The sequence below is a fragment of the Biomphalaria glabrata genome, chromosome 14, assembly GCF_947242115.1.
Source record: "Biomphalaria glabrata chromosome 14, xgBioGlab47.1, whole genome shotgun sequence".
NCBI lineage: Eukaryota > Metazoa > Mollusca > Gastropoda > Planorbidae > Biomphalaria > Biomphalaria glabrata.
Genome location: NC_074724.1, coordinates 36,480,087 through 36,505,317, shown reverse-complemented (window position 1 = coordinate 36,505,317; position 25,231 = coordinate 36,480,087). Strand labels below are relative to the sequence as shown.

The following is a 25,231-nucleotide window of genomic DNA, read 5'->3' as shown; positions in this document are numbered from 1 at the left end:
CGAATCCAGACCATCATGATGACGTTATAATTAACTCACTACCAACATTCAAGCCCTATGCGCTAAAACAAGCATTATTTGCCTATAAGGCGTATAAATAGCCAGATCTTGACCACGAAATTAAAATCATAGACTAGTTAAACTTGTAAAAGTAGCCTAATTCTTAACTCTTCTCTTTTATTTCAAGCTTTCGATTGAATGTTTAACTTTGTCAAGGACCTAAATCTATCGTTCATTAATAAGTCTAAATAGGCCTACACATTTCTTACCCTGAAAACAGTCAAGTGGTTCGATCTTACTAATCTTAGAGACTACTCTAGCTGTAGATATAACTCGTCTTACTAAAGTGCCACTGTCTAATATGCATAAAAAAAAAATAGACCTCTGGTTCTATATAGATAGGGGCCTACCAGTTACAATCAGTAAGTCTAATCAATTTAACGCTTTGTGAAGACAATATTCAGAGATAAGAAAAAAAAAGGAGCCAACTTAAGAACTGCCTTTATTTTGAAAGCAATACGAATTATTGTTCTTCATACACTGGTGGAACCTTACTCTTTCATCTAGTCTAGATTTATTGTCATGGAGACGAGACATTGGTTTTTTTTTAGGACTTCATGCTAAATGTGTATGCCTAGTTGAAAGCTATACCCCCCCCCCCTTTTTTTCTGCGATATTTCTAAGCAGGTGCATATGTGCCCTACTTTAGAACACCCGAAAGGGGTAGGCATCTTATTCTGTTTTATGTAGGAGTCTACTTTATGCTATATAGCGGAAGCCCTGTGTGTGTGAGAGAGAGACAGAGGGGGGGGGGGGGGCGGGGGGAGTTTCACCATCTGGTAAACGACCCCTTTGAGAAAGCTGTGGTCAATCGTAAAAGGCTGCTGAGTTATTTTTTGTCCCATCCGTCGTACCAGTAGGCTAAAAAAATGTTTTGTTTTACATGTTTCGGATGTTCCTTCAGAGTTGAAGATAGTTTACTTCCTAGTCCAAACCTCCCGCAGGACGACGGGGGATGGGAGCGGGCGGATTTGAACCCTCGACCATCGATAGATCCGAACGACAGTCCAGCGCGCAAACCTCACGACCAGGTAGCCATCCTGCTACAATGAAGTCAGTTCCATATTTTCCTTAAAACAAACCAACGGGAATCTGTAGGCTACACGACACAAAAAAAACAAATCTGCTTTAGACTACTATAGCTCACACCAAGATAACATTCACACTATTGACCTCGAAGTATCAATTATTAGACCATTATTAATGATTATTATGTTTAACAGACTTTGTAGGAGAAAACCTACTGCCCCGTACCACCCCCATTTACTTGATCTGCCATTGAGTGCTACTGGATATGTTCGCGTGATGGAGGACAACCGCATTCCGAAAATCATTCGTTACGGGCAGCTCGCGCCTAAGGCTCAAGCAAAACTGGTCACCCCTTACCTCCATTATGTGGCTGTAATGAAACAGGACCTCAAAAAAACAGTGAATATTGATACTGGACAGTGAGAAGACATAGCCCTAGACCGCACTACGTGGAAAGAGATGGTTGTTCTGTTGTCACAGATTAATAATACATTACTGTAGACGTTACTAACTAATAATGATAATAACGAGACTGTCTTGATTAAGGTAGACATATATAACTAACTTTTATTTCCGTCCGATTCTTTGCTTTCGCATAAAACATAAACAACAAACAATGACGTAATATCTTCTAATATTAGCACAATGGTGACCAAGAAAAACATGGGCATTATCTTTGGAAGAAAAGCGTGCCAAACGAAAAATGACTGGCCACCTTAAGCAGCGATTCATGTGGAAGGGAGTGTCTCTTTAAAATAAGGCTCCACAGTCACACGAAAAAGTGTTCCACGAGAGGAACCATACCGGTAGTCGTTCTATGACTGAAGGAGGCCAACTGTCATTTGTTGAATCACGGCGCGGAAGGGGGTGGGGATTAACAGTGTAATCTCAAAAACACTTTGGGAGCCTACCGTCCACCATTTGTTTTAGAATTAATATCTAATAGCATCTACTGTTGTAGACCTGCTTAATTTTGGATGAGAATTGTAGTTCGATTTTACAAAGCTTAGGCCTATATCAACGAACTGCATATGTTTATCTGTATGTCAAATATTTTATTGTACAGTCTACGCTATTTCTCCCACTTTACATTCTTGGATCAAGTTGAAACTGCACAATTATTCTTTGTCCCTTAGAAAACACGAATCAATAAAAAAAATAAAATAGGCTTCAATTTTCTTAGATACAGAAAAGGGAAACAAATTTTATAACATTGAGAGATATGTCTATAATGTGCAGTGCTTTCCCTTTTTTTTATTTAAAAAAAATATTTTAAAAATATTTTACTTATTAGTTTATTTAAACTGCTTAAAAGGGAGACAGCATATTTTTTTATGTTAATAAATATAGCCCTAAAAAAAAAAGCATATGACTTCACTGAAAACTTTCAGATGGCGCATATCATTGAGAGTTTGGCTCTTATCTTATAAATTACAGACGTTCCTTCTCAGCAGACGATATATACGTCCTACGTATGCATGAGTCAATCTAATCGTGCATATATTAATTAGAGACTTAATTAAACTCTGTTAAGTCATTGTTTTTTTCAGGCAACCCGTTCCATTCTCTAATGGCACTAGGGAAGAAGGAATACTTGTATGAATTTGTCCTAGCATATTGAACAAGAAATTTCTTTATCTTTGTCCATTTGCCAAGTTAGTGGTTACAAGACACATACAAAGTGTTGTGTCTGGTTCCTTCTTTAGATGTAATATTTCTCATTCTGTAGCACAAAAAAAAGCAAAAAAAAAAAAAAACCCAACAAATTAATAAATTTATATTCAATGTTGGAGTCACGGTGGGTGAGTGGTAAAGCGCTTGGCTTCCAAAGCGGTGGTCCCAGGTTCGAATCTTAATTTCGGGATCTTTAGGGTGCTGTTAAGTCCACCCAGCTAATAGGTACCTGACATTAGTTGGGGAAATAAAATGCGGTCGGTCGTTGTGCTGGCCACATGACACCTTCGTTGATCATGGGACACAAAAACAGATGACCTTTACATCATCTGACCTATAGATCGAAAGATGTGAAAGGGGAACTTTACTTTACTTTCTTTAATATACACTATGCGATTTCAACAAACAACATAAGGTTCATATTTTGTATAGTCCTGTAGAAGTTGCGTTAGTATGAACAAATCTTCATAGTGTACACAGAGGATGATTCTATTAGAAAATGTGTTTAGAATTAAGTTATTTGATAAAATGTAAATGAATGTCTATCACACTTACTCTACTTATTGCCATTCAAAGCGACCCATTCGGCCAATAGGGCACCGGCCCACCTGGCCCATATAGCCAGTCCACCTCTGTTTATGGTTCTATGTCCAGAAGATTTAATAAAGACAAAAGACGCAAAGACTTATTTCCTGGAAAAAAATCTTTTTCTTGGACTCCGAATGTTTCATGTCGAACCATCACTGAGTCTTAAAAGTCGACTTCTTGAATGTCCGCATATTGCAGGGCAGTGCTAAGAGCGTAGAATGGCCTCAACGAAAGTCTGCACTGGTGGCATTGGAGTTGGCCCGGCTAGACATAGTAAATACAAATTTGTCGGATTTACGAAAGACTAAAGGAGGCGCGGTGGCTGGGCGGTAAAGTGCTTGGCTTCCGAACCGGGGGTCCCGGGTTCGAATCCTAGTAAAGACTAGGGATTTTAATTTCGGCATCTTTTGGGCGCCTCTGAGTCCACACAGCTCTAATGGGTACCTGACTTTAATTGGGGGAAAAGTAAAGACGGTTGGTCGTTGCGCTGGGGCGCCTCTGAGTCCACACAGCTCTAATGGGTACCTGACTTTAATTGGGGGAAAAGTAAAGACGGTTGGTCGTTGCGCTGGGGCGCCTCTGAGTCCACACAGCTCTAATGGGTACCTGACTTTAATTGGGGGAAAAGTAAAGACGGTTGGTCGTTGCGCTGGGGCGCCTCTGAGTCCACACAGCTCTAATGGGTACCTGACTTTAATTGGGGGAAAAGTAAAGACGGTTGGTCGTTGCGCTGGGGCGCCTCTGAGTCCACACAGCTCTAATGGGTACCTGACTTTAATTGGGGGAAAAGTAAAGACGGTTAGTCGTTGCGCTGGCCACAAGACAACCTTATAAGCCTTAGACCACAGAAACAGATGACATTTACATCATCTGCCCTTTAGACTACAAGTTACTAAAAAGACTAACGATGTTTAATATTAATAACAAGCAATGTAATTTAAAAAAAAATTATTCCTAAGTTATTTTCAAATAATATAGGCCCAGTGAACTAAATATTCATTCATATTTTATTTGTCATTCACAGATCAGTAGCCTACTGTGATTGAACTCACGACTTTCGCATAATTAGTGTGATGGCAGGGCTTCATCAACTTTACTACCCAACCATACTACTAGGCCTATGTGCGAGATTTTAGCTAGGGAAAAAACAACTCATTATTTTTTCTATCAACGTCTAACTTTTTTTCACATGACATTTCCATCCACAAAGAAAGCATAGGCTATAGACATATATAATTATATCTATGGCGTACGCTAAAGGCATTGTAAAAAGAAAGTTGTATTCGGTCTCTTTCTATTACACAAAAGCACACTTCGTAACTAATGACATTAAAAATATATTTGTGTGTCCATCCATTTTTTTATCAATAAATATAAACTGTTTTATTAATGGGTTTAATATTTGTTTACCATAACTGCGTCTTTTCCCTTGGCATTTTAAGTAAGTAAAAGTTCCCCTTTCAGACCTTGCGATTTATAGAGCAGATGATGTAAAGGGCATCTGTTTCTGTGGCTCACAGTTAACAAAGGTGTTATGTGGCCAGCACAACGACCGCCTTTACTTTTCGCCAACTAGAGTCAGGTACCCATTAGAGATGGGTGGATGGGTGAACTCAAATGCGTGCAAAATTAAAAATCTTAGTTTCATCAGGATTCTAGCCCCGGACAGCCGTTTGGAAGCCAAGCGCTTTACAGTTCAGCCAGCGCCTCATAGCATTCCAAATAGCGGGTAAGAAACATGTGCCGAGATTTGTAAACATTCGACAGTTTCTCTTTCAATACAGCGAACAACATTAGGCCAACATTTGATTAGAGTAAGACATTTAGTAAAATCACTAAATTTAGAAACCTTCAGGATAGAAGACTTAAAAGTAGCAATTATACATAAAACACTGAACCATAATCTTCAAATACAAAACCTAATTAAATACTCAGAAAGGCACATTCCTCATTCCATTTGCTAGGACAAATTTGTACAAATACTCCTTCTTTCCAAGTGCTAGTAGAGCATGGAATGGGTTGCCAATGACTAGGAAGAATTTGAGTCATTGATTAACATGCATGACTAGTTTGAACTGGAAACACGCGAAGGACGTAATAATCTTCTTTTTTGAAGTAACGTCTGTATTTTATAAGATAAGTTTTAAACATAATTGACTTTTCTAAATTTTAGAAAGATTATTATGTCCTAGTCAAAACTCCCTGCAGGAAGGCAGGAGGTGGCGGACAGGTGTGGTTTGAACACGGCATCATCGTGACGAGTCCGAGCGCAGACCACACGACCAGGCAACTAAATAAAACATATAATTGTGTGTGTGTGTATATATTTGTGGTGGTATTCATTTAAATTATTGCAGTCAACTATTTTTTTTTTTTTAATTGATCCTCGCTCTAAGAGACTCTTTGTCTATGCCTCGAAATTCTAGAATAAAACAAATTTAACTTAATTTTCAGAATTTTAAATTAAGCTTAGATCTAGATCTACTTGTTAGTTCGAAGTGGCAAAGTGCTTACATGCTCTAGGTTACTATACGGCTCTTAAAAGTGGATCATTCCTCAAAAGCAAAGTCTAATAATGTCAAGCATGACATTAAAATAAATTTATGCTTACAGATGACTACACAAATTTGAATAGAAGCTTTAATTTTGTGCCCTCTGTCTAGCTAGCTTATAGCTCAGAATTAGCAGCATAAGTTGGATGTTATATTACTCAACGCGTCCCATTGATTTTTGTTTTAAATATTTCACTAAAGCCTAATGTATTTATTGATCGGGTCAACGGCGGCATTGCAGCCTTCGCAGAGCACTTCGCTTCGACATTGTTGACGGAAGCGACCGACAAGCTACTGACAAATACCACTTGCGCATGCGCTAGGATTAGTTGACACTAGACAGCAGCTGCTAACCCAGGGAGAGAAAGGGGAAATTTTCTTTCTTTATTTGAGCTTATAGGAAAACAAACATTATAAGCACCAACTTTTAATTTTAAGATGACTTTTGATTAAGAACTATAACAGGATCATCTATGTTACACGGATCTCAATCAGCAACTATGATTATCATCCTGTTGGCTGTGTTTTTTATTGGGGCGAACGGTAAGTAGGCTTAAGCCTAGAAAATTTCTTAGTGTGTGTCGTCTGCTACTGTTGAGTCGCATACGTCATTACGTGAGAATGCTATTGACCCATTGTGTTTATTTAAATAACAGTCACAAAGAGTGGCCAGGTATAGAGTCTGGATCCAGATCTTTGGATTTAGAGACTAACAGACTTTGGAGTCAGCTTGAACTTTAATTTGGTCTACTCATCTGTGTGGTCTAACGTTTATCAATACTGTAGAAGTGTAGATTTATATATAAACTCATGAACACAGTATCTGAGTATGTAGAGTAGATCTCAATGTGGAACTGGTCCCATTTAGAATGTTGAGCGTCAGAAAACGAGCAAAGTGCCATGAATAGATCAATAAAAACATGAGTCACTCCCTCGATTTCACGTATTTTTTTTGTGTGTATGTCTGCATAAATGACTTTTATAATATTACAGAAGAAAGTATCGAATCTAGTATCTAGACTAGAATGTATCTAGATTTAAACTATAATCTAGATTTTATCATTTGGCAATTTAAATCTATCCAAAGTCTTCAGCTAAATTCCTTATTCTAGGAATCTAGATCTAGATCTAGATTCTAGAGTCAACATGTTGTTTATACCGACTAATTTAAACTAGGTTAGGCCTATGTTTTAGAAGCAGGACAGGAGATCAGTGATTGACTCAATTATTCTAGCCCAGATGTAGATCTATGATGATTATTGTATCATAGATCTAGATCTAGATCTATATTGAAAAAGAATATCATAATTATAGTTTACATGACTTGGTCTTGGTCTAGGTTACAGTTCCAGATCACGCGTTAATCTACATCATATTGTCAATGTATTTGTTTTTCAAATAGATTTTTATAGGAGGTCTATTTTACGATTTTCCTAAATTTATTTATATAAAGGTTGTTTATTGTTCCCCCCTTCTCTCTCTGTATCCGTATCTTTGTGTTTGTGTGTGAGAGACACACACTAAGTCTATATGTGTCTGACATTAGGCTATATACTTGGAATAAGAGATCATTTTGCTTTAACCACTTATATTTAATAATAATAAGGCTTGTCTTCGAGTCCGAAGATTAGTGAGGAATGCAGTATTTCCCGTGGCTGCGCAGCCCCAGCTGTGACCTACATATTTTGCCACAGCCAGGGCAAGCATAACCATTGTCCGCAGGTGGTCGATTTAGATTTTCTGTTCGCCGTCTGCGTTTGTCTTCGGCAGCGGATTTTCTTTTGGACTTAAATGTGTATCCCGCGGCATTCGTAAGTGACCCCCAGCTGTCTCGTTCTGAGGCGGCATGCAACCAGGTGTTCACTTCTATGTCAGCCAAGGAAAGTTGACGCCTAAACTGGTCTTTGAAGCGATTCCGTGGGGCGCCTCTGTTACGTCGACCACCTTTTAGCTCACCAAAAAAGACTGCCTTTGGCAAACGTTCGTCTCCCCGTGACCATACGTGCCCTACCCAGCGTAACTGTCGGACCATAAGAAGTCTCTCTATACTGCCCTTACCAGCGTTCGCAAGGACATCGCTGTTTGTAGTGCGGTCTTGCCACCGGATGTCCATGATGGAGCGCAAACATCTTTGGTTGAAGCGCTCAAGACGTCTTAGTTGTTATATATTTAGTTGACATATAAATATATATCTACAATTGTAGGCAACAAAGTTAACTCTATCGTCTAGTCTTCTAAAGTTGATGTTAAATGTATAATTATGAGCAATATCAAATTATGACTACTCACTCAAGGTGGGGTAGGGAAGGTGGAGTTAGATGTCACAAGGGCAGGTTGTCACAAACACTAGATTCTATATAGGTGTAATTTGATGCGCTATTAAAAATGCGAAACTACATTTGAGATGCTTTGGAAACATACAAATAGTTATAAAAGGAAGTCGATAACTTTAGACTTCAAACTAATCAGGCTTCATTGTTTTGACTGTTTGGAAAGTGGAATTTGATTTTTGCGTAATTTTGTTGTATATACTTATAATGTGGAAATGATTTGTCCAACATAACGCCAACTCTTTGGATCAGTTGGAGTTGGTTGCATCGCTGGGAGAAGATATTTTTAATTATATATATATATATATATATATATATATATATATATATATATATATATATAAAACATTTAGGGGCGGACAGACCATATGGGCATTCGGGCAAAGGCCCAGTGGGCCGGCATGCAATGGGCCGGGAAGGTTGCGGTCAAACGGGCACTTTGAATGAAAGTAAGAAACGATTTATTCTAAGACTAAGACTGCTTTATTGATCCTTACGGAAATTTGTTGTGATTACAAGGACTCGTTTCTCATATAAAGACAACACAACAGAAAAATACACATAAATACAACAGACAACATAAAGAGTTCATTCAGCGACTACAAACAGGTATCTTGGTGCATTTCATGTTCCCTGATCAATGAGTGGCGGTGATAGAGTCTGAGGTGAGGTACGAACGAGTTTTTGTACCGCTCCGTTCTTTTATATTCTTATATAGTGATTGACAATCGCCTCGCGCTATAAAGTTTAGTACTAACCTATGAAGACAGCTACGAATGATAGCAGGGCCGGCATTAGAAAATCGATGGCCCCTAATGAAATAGAAAAAAAAATTAACTGTAACTGCAAACAAATAAAATTACATTTTTTTAAAAAACATAATCACACTAGTGTACTCCAACAATAACATTGGACATTAGTTTTTCGATTTCTTCTCTAAAAAAAATGTTTTGAGTCCTTTGCGAGGCCCCTACCAATCGGAGGCCCTAGGCGGCTGTCTAGTTTGCCTATGCTTAAGGCCGGCCCTGACGAAAGACATCATTTGGAACGATTTTTTTGTGGGCCGGATTGCATGGTAGCACCAGGAACGATTTTGACACTCCCCTGGTTCCCTTCAAGAAAAAAAAGAAATATTAATTAAATTCGTCGTGGCATTCATAAAAACAATAAACTCCTCGAGGTGTTTACCAAATGGATTTGGCTACTGGCTTGTCTGTGAACAGAACACTTCAGTAAATGTAACATTTCCTCCAAATAGAACTTTTCTCTAGTGAAATTGAATTCGTATGTGTCCTTTTTATGCGAGGCTTTCATTTTTGGCTTGTTCAGATTGGACCAAAATTTTTATACATAAAAGCTAATCCTATGAACATAAAAGGGAATCATTGATAAGCGAAGTATTAAGCTATTAAAATAGAAACAGGTTGTTTTTCTTAAATCCTCCTTTATATAGCTGCTATCTTTTTGTAGGCCCTAAGTGCGATTACTTTGCTGATACTAACTATTAATAACTAGTTTAAAAACAGTTTAAAAAAAAGACCATTTTTTACCCCGCCCCTATTCACTAGCACACAACATAAAAGAATCCTGGTATGTATAAATATATTCAGAGTATATAAGATAATAGTTTGGTGATACAGATCCAGATATGACAACATTAAAAGAAAGTAGTGTAGACTAGTATAATGGATCTAGACATAGGCCCATGGTATAGAAGATTATAGTTTGGTGATATGCCTTCAGATCCAGACGGTTGGAAAAATGTTCCTGGACGTCTGTTTATCTTATCTTATCTTATAAAATACAGACGTTATTTAAAAAAAGAAGATGATTACGTTCTACGCGTCATGCATCTAGCCATGCATATTAACCAATGACTTAAATTCTGCCAAGTCACTGGTTTTCCTGGTTGGTTCAGGCAACCCATTCCCAGATCTAATAGCACTAGGGTAGAAGGAGCATTTGAACAAATTTGTCCTAGCATATGGATAATAAAGATTATTATTATTATTATTATTATTATAATAATGAATGTGCCTTTATTTAGTGAACTCTTTAATGAATACACGCGGGGAAAGCCCTCTGACCTTTGTGTGCTTAAGCTATAGATTGTCTAGACCAAATTTTGATTTGAAGAAGATAATATTTTAAAAATGATAACATTCAAATCAGAGTTTTCCAAGTGTGGCCAATTGGCTAATATTTTTTTCTCAAAGATATACATAAACTATCAAATTTCTTGGAAAGCTTTCAAGATCCGTGTTCTCCTAGTTTTGCTTTTTTTTTTTTTTTTGTCTTTTTGACCCCCACGATGAATTAGCAAGCTGATAACAGGGATTGTAAAAATGTAAGCCTGATCTTAAAATCTGAGTGTAAACAAAGAGCAGATTACTGTGATTTAATTTTTAGTGTGAAAAGTCACACTATTCTTTTTTCACTTTTCCCATGACTAGCGTTACCTTACCTACCCCTTAGTTAGTCTGTTGGCCATTTAGGGCACAATGCAAGATTGGTTGACCGTCTTTCTCCATTCCTCCCTTTCTTTTGCCTTAGAACTTCTTTCAATAGCAGGCCTGTCCATTCTTTTATGTTAAGATGCGTAATAAATATGTCCTGGAATTTTCCCCCCCAAATTTTTTTTTATTATCATTTTAACTTTATTAAGTCTGTGTACCAACTTATTCCTGTGAGCCCCCAGGAGTAAATGACCTCTCCACCGAACTCGTTTCTGAGCAGTTTTCTTCATCTGCTCCCATGTCATTCCATTATCCTCAGCTTCACCTCTTCCAGGTTTGGGTCTGCCCAATTTTTTCTTGCGGATTTTGAAATACAGTCTCACTTCTCTCTGTTAAAATTATTTTCAGTAAAACAAACACGCACATACTCAAAATGTTGGTATGTTATTATTTAAGAATTACCTAAAGAAAGTAGTGGACCAGATCTTATCTTTTTATCTTATACAATACAGACAAAAAGGAAGATGATTACATCCTACGCGTCATTGCATTTAGTCATGCATATTAACCAATGACCTAAATTCTGCCAAGTCCTTGGTTTTCCTGGCTAGCTCAGGCAACCCATTCCATAATAATAATCATAATAATTTTATTTATAAAGCGCTGTTAACAAACAAAATGTAGGCTCAAGGCGCTGTAATAACATTACAAACACACAAACACGACAGTGAGAATGACAGTTAATCTAAAAAAGTTTTAAACAGATAGGTCTTAATGTTCTTCTTAAAAGTGGTGTAGCATGTTGTCTGCCTGAGATCAGAGTGAGTTCCAAACCTTTGGTCCGTGAACTGAAAAAGCCCGCAGACCGTAGCTTTTGAGGGAGAAACGTGGTACTACTAAAAGCGATGAGTCCATTGAGCGCAGGGCTCTCTGAGGGACATTCCATGCTCTAATAGCATTTGTACAAATTTGTCCTAGCATATGGAACGAGGAATGTGCCTTTATCCTTGTGTCTTCCTGAGTATTTTATTACATTTTGTTTTTGTAAATATTTTGTAAATAGTTACAATGTAAATATTCAGTCATAAATCTGTATAGTAGGTCTACTCTATATCTATGCCTCAGTGGCCAAGTGTTGTGTCCATGTGGCATTTTCCGTACGACTCCTTAACATTTTCTTGCAAGACAAAGTACCAGAAACAAATGTAGACATGAGGCTTTAGAATAATCTAGATCTAACTAAAGGCAGCATAATAGATGGTTAGACCAAAAAGGAACGGAAAAGATGTCAACAGCCAGGAAGGGAGGTAATTGATCATCATAACACACCAATGGTCAATCAGTCAGGTGGTAGATCTAGATTATTCTAGATCTATGTGTGTTGACGAGGCTTTAAAAAAACAAGTCTAACACTGAATTTTTTTTCTTGTCTCAATTTCGATAGTATGGCCCTGTAAGACGCACTGGTGATCCTTTATATATTAACTTGTCTATCTCTTATTTTCTCTAGTGATTTTTGAGCATGAAAGAATTGCTTGAATCAGCCAGGAAAACTAACGACTTAATATTGTATCTTATAAAATACAGACGTTACTTCAAAAAAGAGGATAATTACGTACATCATGATAGAGTTGAAATCATTGATTAACATGCATGCATGACTAGATTGACTCAAAGGACACGCGTTATCATCTTTACATATTTTAAGAAAACGTTTTTTCTTGTTTGAAGTAACGTCTGTATTTTATAAGATAAGATATCTAGATCTAGTATGTACCAATCGGCTTTTTTTTTTTTTTGTAAGACTACTTCGATCTCTATATAAAAATTCTAAATTTAAGACTATTTTGTGTCTAAACTAAATTATCTTGTACCGTGACTGAGTGAAAGCAGTTATCACGTAACTTTAAGAGAATCAAGTAATTTATTTATAAATTTAACAAGTCAAAATCTAACTTTGCAACATTTTCAAGATTGCTTTTTCAGTACCTTCAGTACTTTTAGACAAAACTACACATATTTTAAATATATATCTATTAATGAAATTTTGATTTTGTTCAGGCTTGACATGAATTATTTGTGTGTGTGTTCCTAAAATCAGCTTTTGTCCGTTGCAAATATTCCCCCCAGCCTATGTGTGCTTAAACGCAGCCGTTGTGAATAATAAATATTGATTGGTCCCCAGACATCCAGCGTTAGCCGTAGACTGAGTGTGTTGTCAATGCTCTCCAGTTCACACACCCATCACCTAATTTAATATTCAATGAACTCGTTCTCCTATGTTCACATTTGATCTTTGTAGACTCGGTTCTTTCTTCAACCCACACACTAGCCTTCTGTGGCTTTCTTATATTTCCAATGAGTTTTATCTTTAGTTATGCTTTCTGTTTACATAGAGGTGTTATATGCTTTTAAAGGATAAAATCTATTATTTTTCTGCTCAGGATTATTACCACTAAATATGACTAAATGCATGACGCGAAGGACGTAATCATCTTCTTTTTTGAAGTAACGTCTGTATTATATAAGAAGAAGATTTTGTTTTCGAGATGAAAATATTTTTGTTTCTACTAATGTCATAATACGTACTTCCAACTTCTAAAACTAGATGCATGGGTTTTGACCTCAGTTTAATGTATCTGCGTAAGGAAAGTACAGTTTTCCTTTCAGGCCTTGCGATCTATTTCTTTGGGTTAAGTCAGTTACCAATTTGAGTTGGATGGACTCGGGTGCGCCCTAAAATCCCAGTCTTCACCGAGATTCGAACCCAGGACCCCAGGTTCGGAACACACGCGATTAATTCCCCCCCCCCCCCAAAATTTATCCGTGTTAATGAACTAAAAGCTCTCTAGTTGCTATTCATGAATAAAAAGGTAGAAGTCAATAGTTGACATAGTCTTAATTTCCCATACTGACAAATTAAAGATGAAAAATAAAGAAATGTGTACAGATCAAACTAGAGTATAATGCTTCAAAGCTATTTAATATTGGTTTGTAAGATATTAGAATATGTGTTTTTTTTTTCTTGTGTCGCCCCCTCAAGAAATTACAAAAAGTAGAGCAGATGCAAACTAAAGCTATAAGGTTTATGATAAAGGAATAGGCACCTACTCACATTCACTACAGCACCACCATGAGTAAAATCACTTAACTAAATTAGGCTAACATTTGGTGATTGGATACGCGTAGGTCGTAATAATCTTATTCTTCAATGGAACGTCGGTATATTATAAGACAATAAATCAACTAGAAGAAAACGTTGACATTAAGAGTTGGTGTGTTGAACTCTAACATGTTTGGAACCTCTGACTTGCTATGTAGGCCTATTGCATTACGCTCACGTAATACCTGGTGCATAACCAAGTGTTAGCCCGGGAAGCATAAATCTATGACTTCCATTGACATTTTATGTCTCGGACCGTTTCATTGACTAGCTGTAATATGTTTTGGGTTGAATTGAATGACTTTGTCAAGAACCACTAGAACTATGCGTGAAATACAGGCCGAGAACCGCTGGTTGCAAGCTTTTCATTCGTTTGTGGCCGTTAACTAGAATTTTTTAAAACACCGACTTCACACTTGAGTGATCTGTTTTGTATAAGCCGCTCTAGTTGTAGGAACAGCAGCTGTCTTCCCGTGAGAAATTGAACCAATAGGTTACAACATTAAGACATAGTCACATACATAGTCACATACAGCCCTACGCCTGTACATCCAACAATATATTTCCTTTCTTCAATTGTTAGAGGTATGACTGTGCATGCTGGGAAAAACAAAAGTGTGGGTCCTTTTGATTTGGGCTTGGTAGATCTTTATCTTAGACATATTTTCATAGAATGATTTTCGGTATTAAAAGATAAAGAGTTTTATTTTCATATTGGTATTCTAGGTATAATCTTAAATCAATGTTTCTCAAAGTGTGTTTTGCGGAACCCTATTGTTCCGCGAGGACTGAAAAGGTTTTCCACTAACTACTGGATATGTTTTAATCTCTCTCTAAAAAAAAAAAAAAAAAAAAAGGAAAATGTTCCGCTAAATGTTCAGGATGTGCGGAATGATCCGTTAAGGAAAAGGTTTGGGAAACACCTCGCAGGGGCATAATGGACATTAGCGTTATATGCACTTATATGTTGTCTTCAGTAGCAGGCGATAATTTATTCGTCTTCATTTCTTATTATCAGCTTAAGAAAGTTATCAAATACGAATTTCCGATGACGTTATCTAAATTTAGATTCAGTTCTACCAGCCTGTTGTCATCATTGTATTCTACACAAAGTTTCGAAGATAGCTCCTGTTTTCATTTAACATCTTCTGAAAAAAAAATAGTTTACAGAATGTCTGATGAAAAATGCTGAATTTTAGCAATTAGTTCTGTTACAATCTAATAAATATACAAACTATTATGACGTTACATATATCTTTTCTAGGATGAGGCCTACTATTAAAAAAAAAAGCCTGTATTTAAATGGGAGCGTGAGGGATAGAGAAAAACCTAACATGGCCTACTAAAAGTAATACTTGGAAATTTTGTTTTTAAACTAAGGCGTTGATATATATATATATATAATTTTCCGCGCGAAATTCCAATTCATGTCATAACACTATGCATGTATTTTTTAAAAAAAGAATCCTGTTTCTCAGAGCTCTGCAAGAAAACAAGATCTTTTTTTTTTCTTTCGAATTCTCGGTGATCAACGAAAGAATACACAAATTTGATAAGAATTACACCTTTGGTAAACTCACTAAATTTAGAAGCGCTTCAGAGCAGAGGACTAAAAAGTAAAGTGAAGCAATAATACATAAAACACCGAGCCATAATTTACAAATACAAAACCTTATAAAATACTCAGAAAGACACACAGATACTTTTACATTTCTTATTCCATATGCTAGGACAGATTCTTATAAAAGCTCCTTGATACCTAGTGCCATTAGAGCATAGAAAAGGTTGCCTGAATCAGCTAAGGAAAACAAAAGTTTTAGCAGAGTTTAAGTCACTGATTAACACTCATGACTAGATAAACACATGGCACGCGTAGGACGACATAATCGTCTCTTTTGAATTAACATCTGAAATTTATAAGATAATATAAGAACGCTCAGAGTTCAATAGAGAACTAGACTCTCCATTGCCACGCATTTTTTTTTTTTTTTTTTACAAAGTAGGGGCCTGCGATTCATAAAGTAGTTTTGCAGCCTTTGATTTACTGACGCTTTTATCAAATACATTGTAATCCCAGTTTGTATAGCTTACTTTGTGTGATTTCCCTCCTTTTAAAGTGTTTGTACACATATCTACTTGTAGCAGAAAGACACAAAGATAAAAGCACATTCCTCGTTCCATATGCTAGGACAAATTTGTACCAATGATCCTTCTTCCCTAGTGCTATTAGAGCATGGAATGGGTTGCCTGAGCTAGCCGGAAAAACTAGTGACTTGGCAGAATTTAGGTCATTGGTTAATATGCATGACTAACACATAGATCTTAGTTGTAGTCAATACAACAGACTTTGCGCCTTAGACACATCTTAGTTGTAGTCAATACAACAGACGCGGCACGCACGTCTTACTTGGTAGTAAATAAAACTGTAAAATGTTTTACATGTTTCGGATGTTCCTTCAGAGTTGAAGATAATTACTTCCTAGTCCAAACCTCCCGCAGGACGACGGGGGATGGGAGCGGGCAGGGTTTGAACCCTCGACCATCGATAAATGTGAACGACAGTCCAGCGCGCAAACCGCACGACCAGGCAGCCATCCTGAATCGGCACCTCACGCATCATGCAGCCAATACAACAGATTTAGTTTCTCAAACGCATCAACACAACAGACTCGAGCATCGCCAGGCCTAGAAACTTGCTAACACGTGTTCAATATAATGAGGTGGTGTCCCCTGTTCCCGGACGTGTCTGTTTCCTCTGTAAAACTACTAGATGACACGTCAGCCATGGGGGGTGGCCGCCTGGAAGATTAGCTTGACATTCGAAGAGTAGAAAATGGGAAAGAAATAGTCCTGCACTAGACGCTAATTCTATTCCTCGGCAAGAGATGTTGTTGCCAGTGTGGGCCCCACTGGGATGGCGTAAAGCCGAGCGAGAAACTAATGTCAGTACATTAGGAGTAACTCTACAGTCAGTTCGGGTTGTTTAGGAACTCAGATTTTGAAAGTTGGCTATAATATAATTTTCTATGAGATTCCGTGACCTATCTATTTGCATGGATCATCCACAGATATGTTTCGATGTGATAGTCTTACACTCTTTAATGTTTTCTTCAACATTTTCACTAAACTTGGTAGTCTAAAAATATTAAGAAGTCGTTTCTCGTCGTAATTTTTTGTTTTCACTCCAAACCGGGCATTAACACAATTCTATTTCAACTTATGGGCATACTTCTACTTATTTTTTAGCGCGTTCTGCTGTTGATAGGATGAGTGCTGTTAGAATTCAAGATGTTCTTAAATCCAATCAGATATCTCTGAGAGAATAAGAAGTTTTAATGTTTGGCCCATTTCAAATTAATCTAGCCCAAAGTTCAGCCTGACACATGCACACACAATCGTTCAAAAAAGTACCAAACTATTTGGATGATGGATGATGATTTAAAATAAAATAATGAATTAAAGGATATATAAAATGATAATGATATGAAAGATAAATTTATATATATAGGCCTATGAATATATATATATATATATATATATATATATATATGACTAGATGCAGAACGCATAGGACGTAATCATCTTCTTTTTTTGAAGCAACGTCAGTATTTTATGAGACAATATAAGATTGGTTAGATCTAGATTCGCTTTCAGTATTGTTGAGGGAAGTGACGTATGCCTAACCTAAAATCAAAATCTCAAAGAACCCAATTTTCTTTCAGATGTCAAGAATTTACTGTCTAATTTATTAAACATAAATGTTTCTAAGCATTTAAATTAAAAAAAATGGTAAAGTGCTTACTTTTACAACTTTTTACACAGAATTTAATTATGTCAATCATGACTTAGCAACAGGAAAAAAAAAGTACTTAGCAAACAACTCCAAGTGCCAAATTACGTCATCGGAAACTATGACGTAACACTTAGAAGAAAGCGGCGCTCTCTTTTTGCACACAAATTATAAGAACAAACATATAATCTTCACACCAACGCTAATCTTCACAGCAACACTAACTACCACAGGGTAGACTCGGGTAGAGTAAATGTAGGCCTATACAATGTAGACATTCCATTAAGCACCCTCATTATCCATATACGCTTCGAAAATTGTATACAAGCTAAAAAAATATTGTCTTTAAAATGAAGGTAAACAAAGATTAACCAAAAAAAAAAACGGGGGAGGGGGGGGGGTGGAACTTCACGTTTTGTATGAATGTTTTTTTTTTATATCGTTGAATTTCTCCGTGCAAGGGAGAGAAAGTTAGTGTTTTATTATTGAGTCCTAGTGGTTATCTTCCCCTACTCACGGGACAGCTGTTAGTCACATGTGTTTTGTCAAAAGTAAACGAGCCCTGTAGGAGTGGGAGGACGTCTGTGTTATCTCATTGGTGGTCAAGATTGAAGGGAATGGATCTAGTGAGTTAGTCCGCGTGAACATGATGTAGAGCCTTAGGGGGAAAAGTTCCAGTGGAAATAAACTTGAGGGCAATACAACTAGGTTTACATACTGTTTCCAGTTAGTTGCTTTAACCCCCCCCCCCCCATAAAACAATACATACATCAGGGCCGGCATTAGGCATAGGGAAAGTAGGCAACCGCCTAGGACCTCCAATGGGTGAGCGCCTTGCACTGGGCTCAAAAAAAGAAAATTAATATTTTAGAAAAAATTCCAACATGGATCAAATCTCAAACAGTAGAACTGGATAGCTACTAGCCTCGCTCTAAGTCTCAACTATTATTCGAGTTTTTTTCACGAATGTTTAAATCTTCTTGTTAGACTACATATCGTATCTTATGTAATACATATGTTAGAAGACCATTGTTTCGTCCTTATGGTGAAATGCGGACAAGTTATTTCTATAGTCATGTGATAATGAATCGTCCATACAAAAACATTCGTGGTACCGGCGTTATATGAATTCAATTTATTTGTGGATTTAGATCTAGATACAAGAAGGTTTTTAATTCATTGCCTGTTTTTTGATCTTGCATTTACGTTTTTCTATTTCATTTGGGGGCCACCCTATTCACTTCGTCTATGGCCTCCAATAGTCTAAAGTCGGCCCTGATTAATCTATGTTAAGGGTGGCCTCTTGATCATGTATTATGTGTTCTGAACTGGTCTTGGTGGTCCCATGATCGAGCCCTACCAAATGCCATCCATCGCCGTTCTCCGGGAGTTTTGAGGATCTTTTAGGATCTTCAGTTCTCAAGGAACATCCGAACCATGTAAAGCAAACAATAGGATATTTGTATTATTATTATTTGTTATTAGCGTAGACTTACACTTGAGCGCTTATCTTCTACGCCTTAAGTTCAGTTTAGTTGGAGCCAGCAGGCAGCAACGTTTAGTAGTTTTGGTGACCTAAATAAACATAACGCTCACGTGACTGCAATATTGTACATTTCAAATGAAAGTGTTTTCTTAACATCCCAATGGGTAAAGTTAAATTCCAATTCGTTGCAACATCATATTAAGATTGATTATATTAAGATTGATATCCATCTCCAGCATGTATGTATGGCCTCCTTCAGTCGCGAAGCGATTATGGATCATCTCATGGAAATGATATGAATGCCTAGGCATAAGCTGTGGTCGGAACGATGTCGCCCACACATCAGTTCCACCCACTCCACGCAGCTGATGTATCCTAAGGAACGGCAGTGCCGATACAGTTTGGGGTCAGCGGAGTCGCAGGTTCTGCCAGAGTGTAGCACATACTACAAAATCTTATGTTAACTTTGTAAAAGTACTCCTTTTCAGATTTTGCTATCTATGGGACACATGATGTATAGGTCATCTGTTTATATGGCCAACGGTTAACGAAGGTGTCATGTGGCCAGCACAATCACTAACCCCTTTTACTTTACACAAATAATGTTAGTTACCCTACAGATTTGGGTGTACGTAGGGGCATCCTAAAAATTCCAAAATTCCAAATCCCATTCTTTACCGAGATTCGAACCCGAGACACCTCGGAAGCCAAGCGCTTTAGCACTCAGCCAGCACGCCTATTTGTATATTTTGTAGTTAAAGAAATACACATCTTATTTTGTAGTACATATCTGTATGGACATTTGTCTCACGTCAAGGTACATTTGGTCTTCTCAATGCCCACCGACACGCATCCTTAGTGCAATCGTTGATGAGTCAGATTGTTACCGTATCGATTTAATAGAGCCAGGTCTGAGCCAGGTCTGCTTGGACTGCCCTGGACTCAGTTCTTTGTCTCAACGTGGGTAGCAGGATCACCGAAGTGTGTCATGCAGCAGCTGACGTGAGCTTAATGGCACATTTAAATGATATAAAGTGATTATAAAACGAGTTTGCATTACACACAAACTCGTGGGCGACCCCTGCGAATCAGTCGTATTGACACATATGCCGTGCACTAGCTGCTACCCGTGCCTTGCTACACTGACAACTTTGCAATGCATATGTAGTATTTATATGTAAATGTCAATGTAAATATGTTTCTTTATAAAAAAAAAACATTTATAAGTGTGTGTGTGTATGTTGTTAGTCTAATGACGCTCCATTAATCTTCACTAAGGGCATTTTGTTATTGTCCTCAGTCCACACCACTTACCTAACCATCTCATTACTTGAAACACATGACAAATATTTTTAATCACAAAACTTTCATATTTTTTTTTTTTTCAATTTACTCGTTAAAAGTAGTAAATACCAGTTTTATTTTGACAGTCACGGATAGTAGGCCTCTATTACTAGATAGTTATAAGATGAATGAGTAAATGATTTAACCCCCCCCCCCCAAAAAAAAAAAAAAAAAAAAAAGAGAATAACCGATAGCCATTATAAATAACTTTTTTTTTGTCCGTGTGGTATGCGATCTGGGCTAGGGATGGTCACTATGATCTGGGTTCGAACCCTGTCATACTCAGCTGTCCTGCGGGAGGCTTGAGCTAGGATGTCATTATCTACAAATCTGAAAACAAAGTTGGCTGTACAAATATACGAAACCTGTAAAACAAAAACAAACCAATGAACATAAATCGGTCAAGCTTAGAGGATTCTGGATATTATGAGTCAATTACCTCTACGACTTTTGGAGCCAGTCATATCAAAACCAAGACCCAACTAAACTAGATCTAGCGCTTAGTTGGCTGAAGCGAGGATTGGAATGGAGATGGTGGGGAAAAAATGTAAACTAAAAACAGATTAAGGCATAAGAAATAAAAGACAAAAGTGTGAATAACAACCCCCCCCTCTATTTTCCCCTGCACTCTTCGATTTATAAAAACATCCACATTAACAACTCTTTTCTATCCCGTGAAAATAGTCGCAACAAACATTTCTAAGTCTTAAGTTATTGATCTGAAGCTGTGTTCCAAGAGACTGATGCGATCAGAGACCAACGTCCTTAGGATTGTGGTTTTTGATCTGACCTAATTACTTTCTCTCACCAGACACAACTCAGTGAAGGTTATGAACTTTTTTGTAGTCATTGTGTCTAGTCAAGTTTTAATTTAGTTTTCTTTTATTAAAAAAAATAAATCACGTTCTGAGCTTTGTGATTGATTACACAGAAGGAAAGACTCTCCTGTCAGCAAACTATCTGGTATAGGAAAAATCTCCTAGTGGTAGCCATAAGTAGTTTACCAAAGACGCGTTTTTTTTTTTTTTCAGATCCGATACATCTCTTGTGCTAATATTAGAGATATTACGTCATTGTTTGTTGTTTATGTTTTATGCGAAAGCAAAGAATCGGACGGAAATAAAAGTTAGTTATATATGTCTACCTTGATCAAGACAGTCTCGTTATTATCATTATTAAATAGTAACGTCTACAGTAATTTATTATTAATCTGTGACAACAGAACATCTCTCGTCCAATGGCGCAGTGGCGTAGCTAGGATAGGGAGAGCAGGGGAGGAGAATTTAAAAATCACCCCAGGAATTTTTTAAATTAAAAATTAAATATAACGCAAAATGCAGGTGCCCCCAAAGAGGTCAAGTCCCCGGGCCCCCAAACGATGGAAAATTCCTAGCTACGCCCCTGCAATTGCGGATAATTTTTAATTCTAATCTTAATACTTTGCGTGAATTATCCTTTTCCATTTTTTCCTGTTTTAATCCAGTTATTCTTATTTGTGTCTATTTTGCTTGTAAGGGATATACTTATGACTAGTACTCTAAGCCCTGTTTTTTATTTTTGTATTGCCTTTTTTATTGCTTTGTAATCTTATTTCCAAAAATAGTCTGTGAATAAATTCATGAATGAGAAATAAAAATATGACTACAATAGGCTACAAACAATAGAAGAATAAACATTTGCTTAGCTTTATTTGATACACTGAAGACGCATGCATTTTTAAATTTTATTTTATCGCTGGCCCAGCACTACTTTGTCTTTGCTCTTTTATATTATTTAAAATTGTATGTTACGCCTACAAGTTTCGGGACTAAGGCCTCAATAAAAAGAGCTCCTCTAAAGCTTGTTTATGCCTTCCACGTCAACAATTTTTGTTTGGAAATATGCTTAATATTATATAGAAGTCAGTCTATCGGATTTATGTTGTTGTCAATGGACCGAAATCCTTAAAGTGTAGTTCAATGAAAAAAGGATTTAACCCTATACCTGCTGATGAACAACTTTATGCACTTTTATGTAATCAATAAAAATGGAAAAAGAATTATATGATAGTAGACCTACTCTAAAACCTCTTTAACTACTAGAAAACATAAGGTAGGCCCTAAGTTTAGACTTCAGTTCTATAATGGAATAATTGTCATTGCTGTATTAGAAATGTAGCACACAGCAAGAAAAGACTTTAGGACTATCAACAATTAATTTCATTAAAATTTTCATTTCATCTTAATCAGTAAATGCTTTTTCATTCAGCACTCTACTGTTCTAACACACTTCTACACAGCCTTACATAACACACTATATTAGCAGTTCACTCAATCCTATAGGCCTACCAATGATTAAGGTTTTCAGGCTTGTCCATATAACACACTGACATATAATATCACTAGATCTAGTTGCCACTTAAAATAAAAACACACGGACTATCTCAATTGCCACACTTAGGATATACATTGTCTAATTATTTTTCTTTAAATTTCCATGCACTCTCGAATGACCTACATGATGATTTGATGGTATATTTAATTCTCTCCCTCTTGTTCCGCCTTTTTCAATGGAATCTTCTGAAAAAACTAAAGGTAGGGGGCATGGCTTACTTAGACGTGGGTCCTCTTTCGCCGGTTAACCCAAAGCGGGGCAATGTCTCTTTACACAGATCGGTCATAGACGACTTCCAGATCCTCTTTTCAATGGGTGCCCACAGATTTGAGGTCTTCTAAGAAGGTGCGTCTCCACGTTAGACGTGGACGGCCCTGTTTTCGCTTTCCTCTTTCCTTCTTCTACGTTATGGCTGAGTGGTAAACGTGTTTCCTCTTCTCTAAGGCTATGTCCTACGAACCTCATACCATGTTCGGTCACCATTTCGCTTAGAGAGGTTATTGCCCGTGCGGGATAAAATGTCTCTAATCTCGGTATATTATTCCTAGGATTCTTCTCAGCCATCGCTGCTGAGCCGCGTTGAGCCTCTTTTCGACCATTAAGGATAACTTACACGTCTTGCAAGCGTAGGTGGACGTTTGGACAATGATTGTATTGAGGAGGCGGATCATGGTCTCTAGTCTATTTTTTTTTTATTTGTTAAGCCAGAAACTTAGTTTTGGTAAGGCACCTTTTGCTTTCCCTATCTAACATGCAACATTGTGATATATATATATCTACATCGCTTGTGGAGGGTGGAGTTGACCTTTAACTTAGCTATATTGTGTACACATGTCAGGCGTAGCATACACATTCTAAAATATTTGTTCTCATATTCGCTTGAAAGTTGAAATGTCTTGTACTTTTTAAGGATAAGTCGAGGAAATTAAAAACATTGGCTATAACTGGTGTTAAAAATGGCTAAACATGAATAAACCTGATCATTTCGGATTCAATAATAGTGTGCCGTCTTCTTATTTGAAAAAAGTCCGTTTGGTCGACAGTATTTATGCTTTGAAATCTGAACTCTGAACCCTAAATCACACTGGTGTATCGATACCAAATGCTCCGTCAATGTACTGTATTGGCTAAATACTAAAGACTGAGATCGATACCAACAGCAACGCCAATGTACTGAATTGGCTATAGACTGAGATCGATACAAGTCGTCTGACCTGAGTGTCTTCCTATTTAGTTGCCTGTTATCTTGTGAGTGTGTCCCACCCACAGAGAGAGTTGTGTCACTCAGCTTTGGTCACTCTCTCGAAAGCCTGAAGGAAGAAGTGGCAAGGGAGGAGATTTAAAAAAATGAAAGAGGAACCGAAGATATTCAACATTGAGATCAGATGGAACTTTAATTTTTGATCTCGTTATTCAGACCAATCCCAGGTGGTTAGTGGACATGAATAATTAAGTTCATACGAGCTAACGCTCTCACAGAAACAAGATACACTAGAAACAAAATATTCTTGATACAAGTCTAGATACATTAGGAACAAACGCGTACACATAAGTTTTTTTCTATCTATAAAATTAAATGCACTAGGTATAAATGTACATACAAGATAGCTTGATAATAATAATATTGTCTTCGATTCTGAAGATTAAGAATGAGTGCAGCATTTCATATAACTCAGTTCAGACCTGCATATTTAGCCAGTATTGCAGTCCGCCGAGGGTCTCTTAAAAAAAAAAATTGACCTATAAGTTGTTCTTAAGTATTCTTTTCGTCGTTTGAACCTGTCTACGGTAAGGACTTTTCTTTGGGTCTCAAATGTGTTTTTCCGCGACATTAGTGAGATCTCTCCAGCTGTCTCTTGTCACAAGTCTAGATACACAATGACTTAACGTGCACACAAGATATGCTTGATTCAATGTTATGCACATTAGAAAAACATTGACATAAAAGATTCTCTTGACGCAAGTCAAAATACACCAGAAATTAACGTGTACAAACAATTGTCTTGCTACAAGTTTATATGCAGTAGTCTAGAGATAAACGAGAACAAGAGTTGTGCTTACACTAAGAGATACTCTAGAAATTTGACACGAACAGTAGAAGAGACTGAAACAGAATTTTGAGTTTGCGATGTGTTATCTATTTGTTTTTATCATGTAAGGTTCCGTTGTTAATGGAACGTACAGTTATCCTCTAAAATGTAAAAGAGAAAGTTGTCTACTAATTATATCTATGTTTTACAATTATCTTATCTTATTGTTTCGCTCAGGAATAATGTAGAGCTCAGACATAGTTTTCAAGAGAAACATTTCTTGCTAGACTTAAGCAGAATGCCAATATCAGATTACGAAGAGCCTTAGACCAACCACCAAATCACCCGTCTTATTA

At 37.1% G+C, this 25,231-nt stretch overlaps 1 protein-coding gene across 3 annotated transcripts in view; it reads left to right on the top strand.

Annotated features, from left to right (window-relative positions):
• The first annotated feature begins 6,207 nt into the window (after positions 1 to 6,207).
• LOC106062180 (myoblast growth factor receptor egl-15-like) overlaps positions 6,208 to 25,231 on the top strand; it is a 60,905-nt gene continuing 41,881 nt past the window's right edge. For 2 of the 3 annotated variants that reach the window (XM_056010487.1, XM_056010484.1), the window contains exon 1: positions 6,208 to 6,446. In XM_056010487.1, the coding sequence (XP_055866462.1) occupies positions 6,377 to 6,446 (70 nt within the window). In that variant the 5' untranslated portion in view covers positions 6,208 to 6,376. The remainder of the gene's footprint in view (positions 6,447 to 25,231) is intronic. The other variant, XM_056010486.1, reaches the window with a different exon arrangement.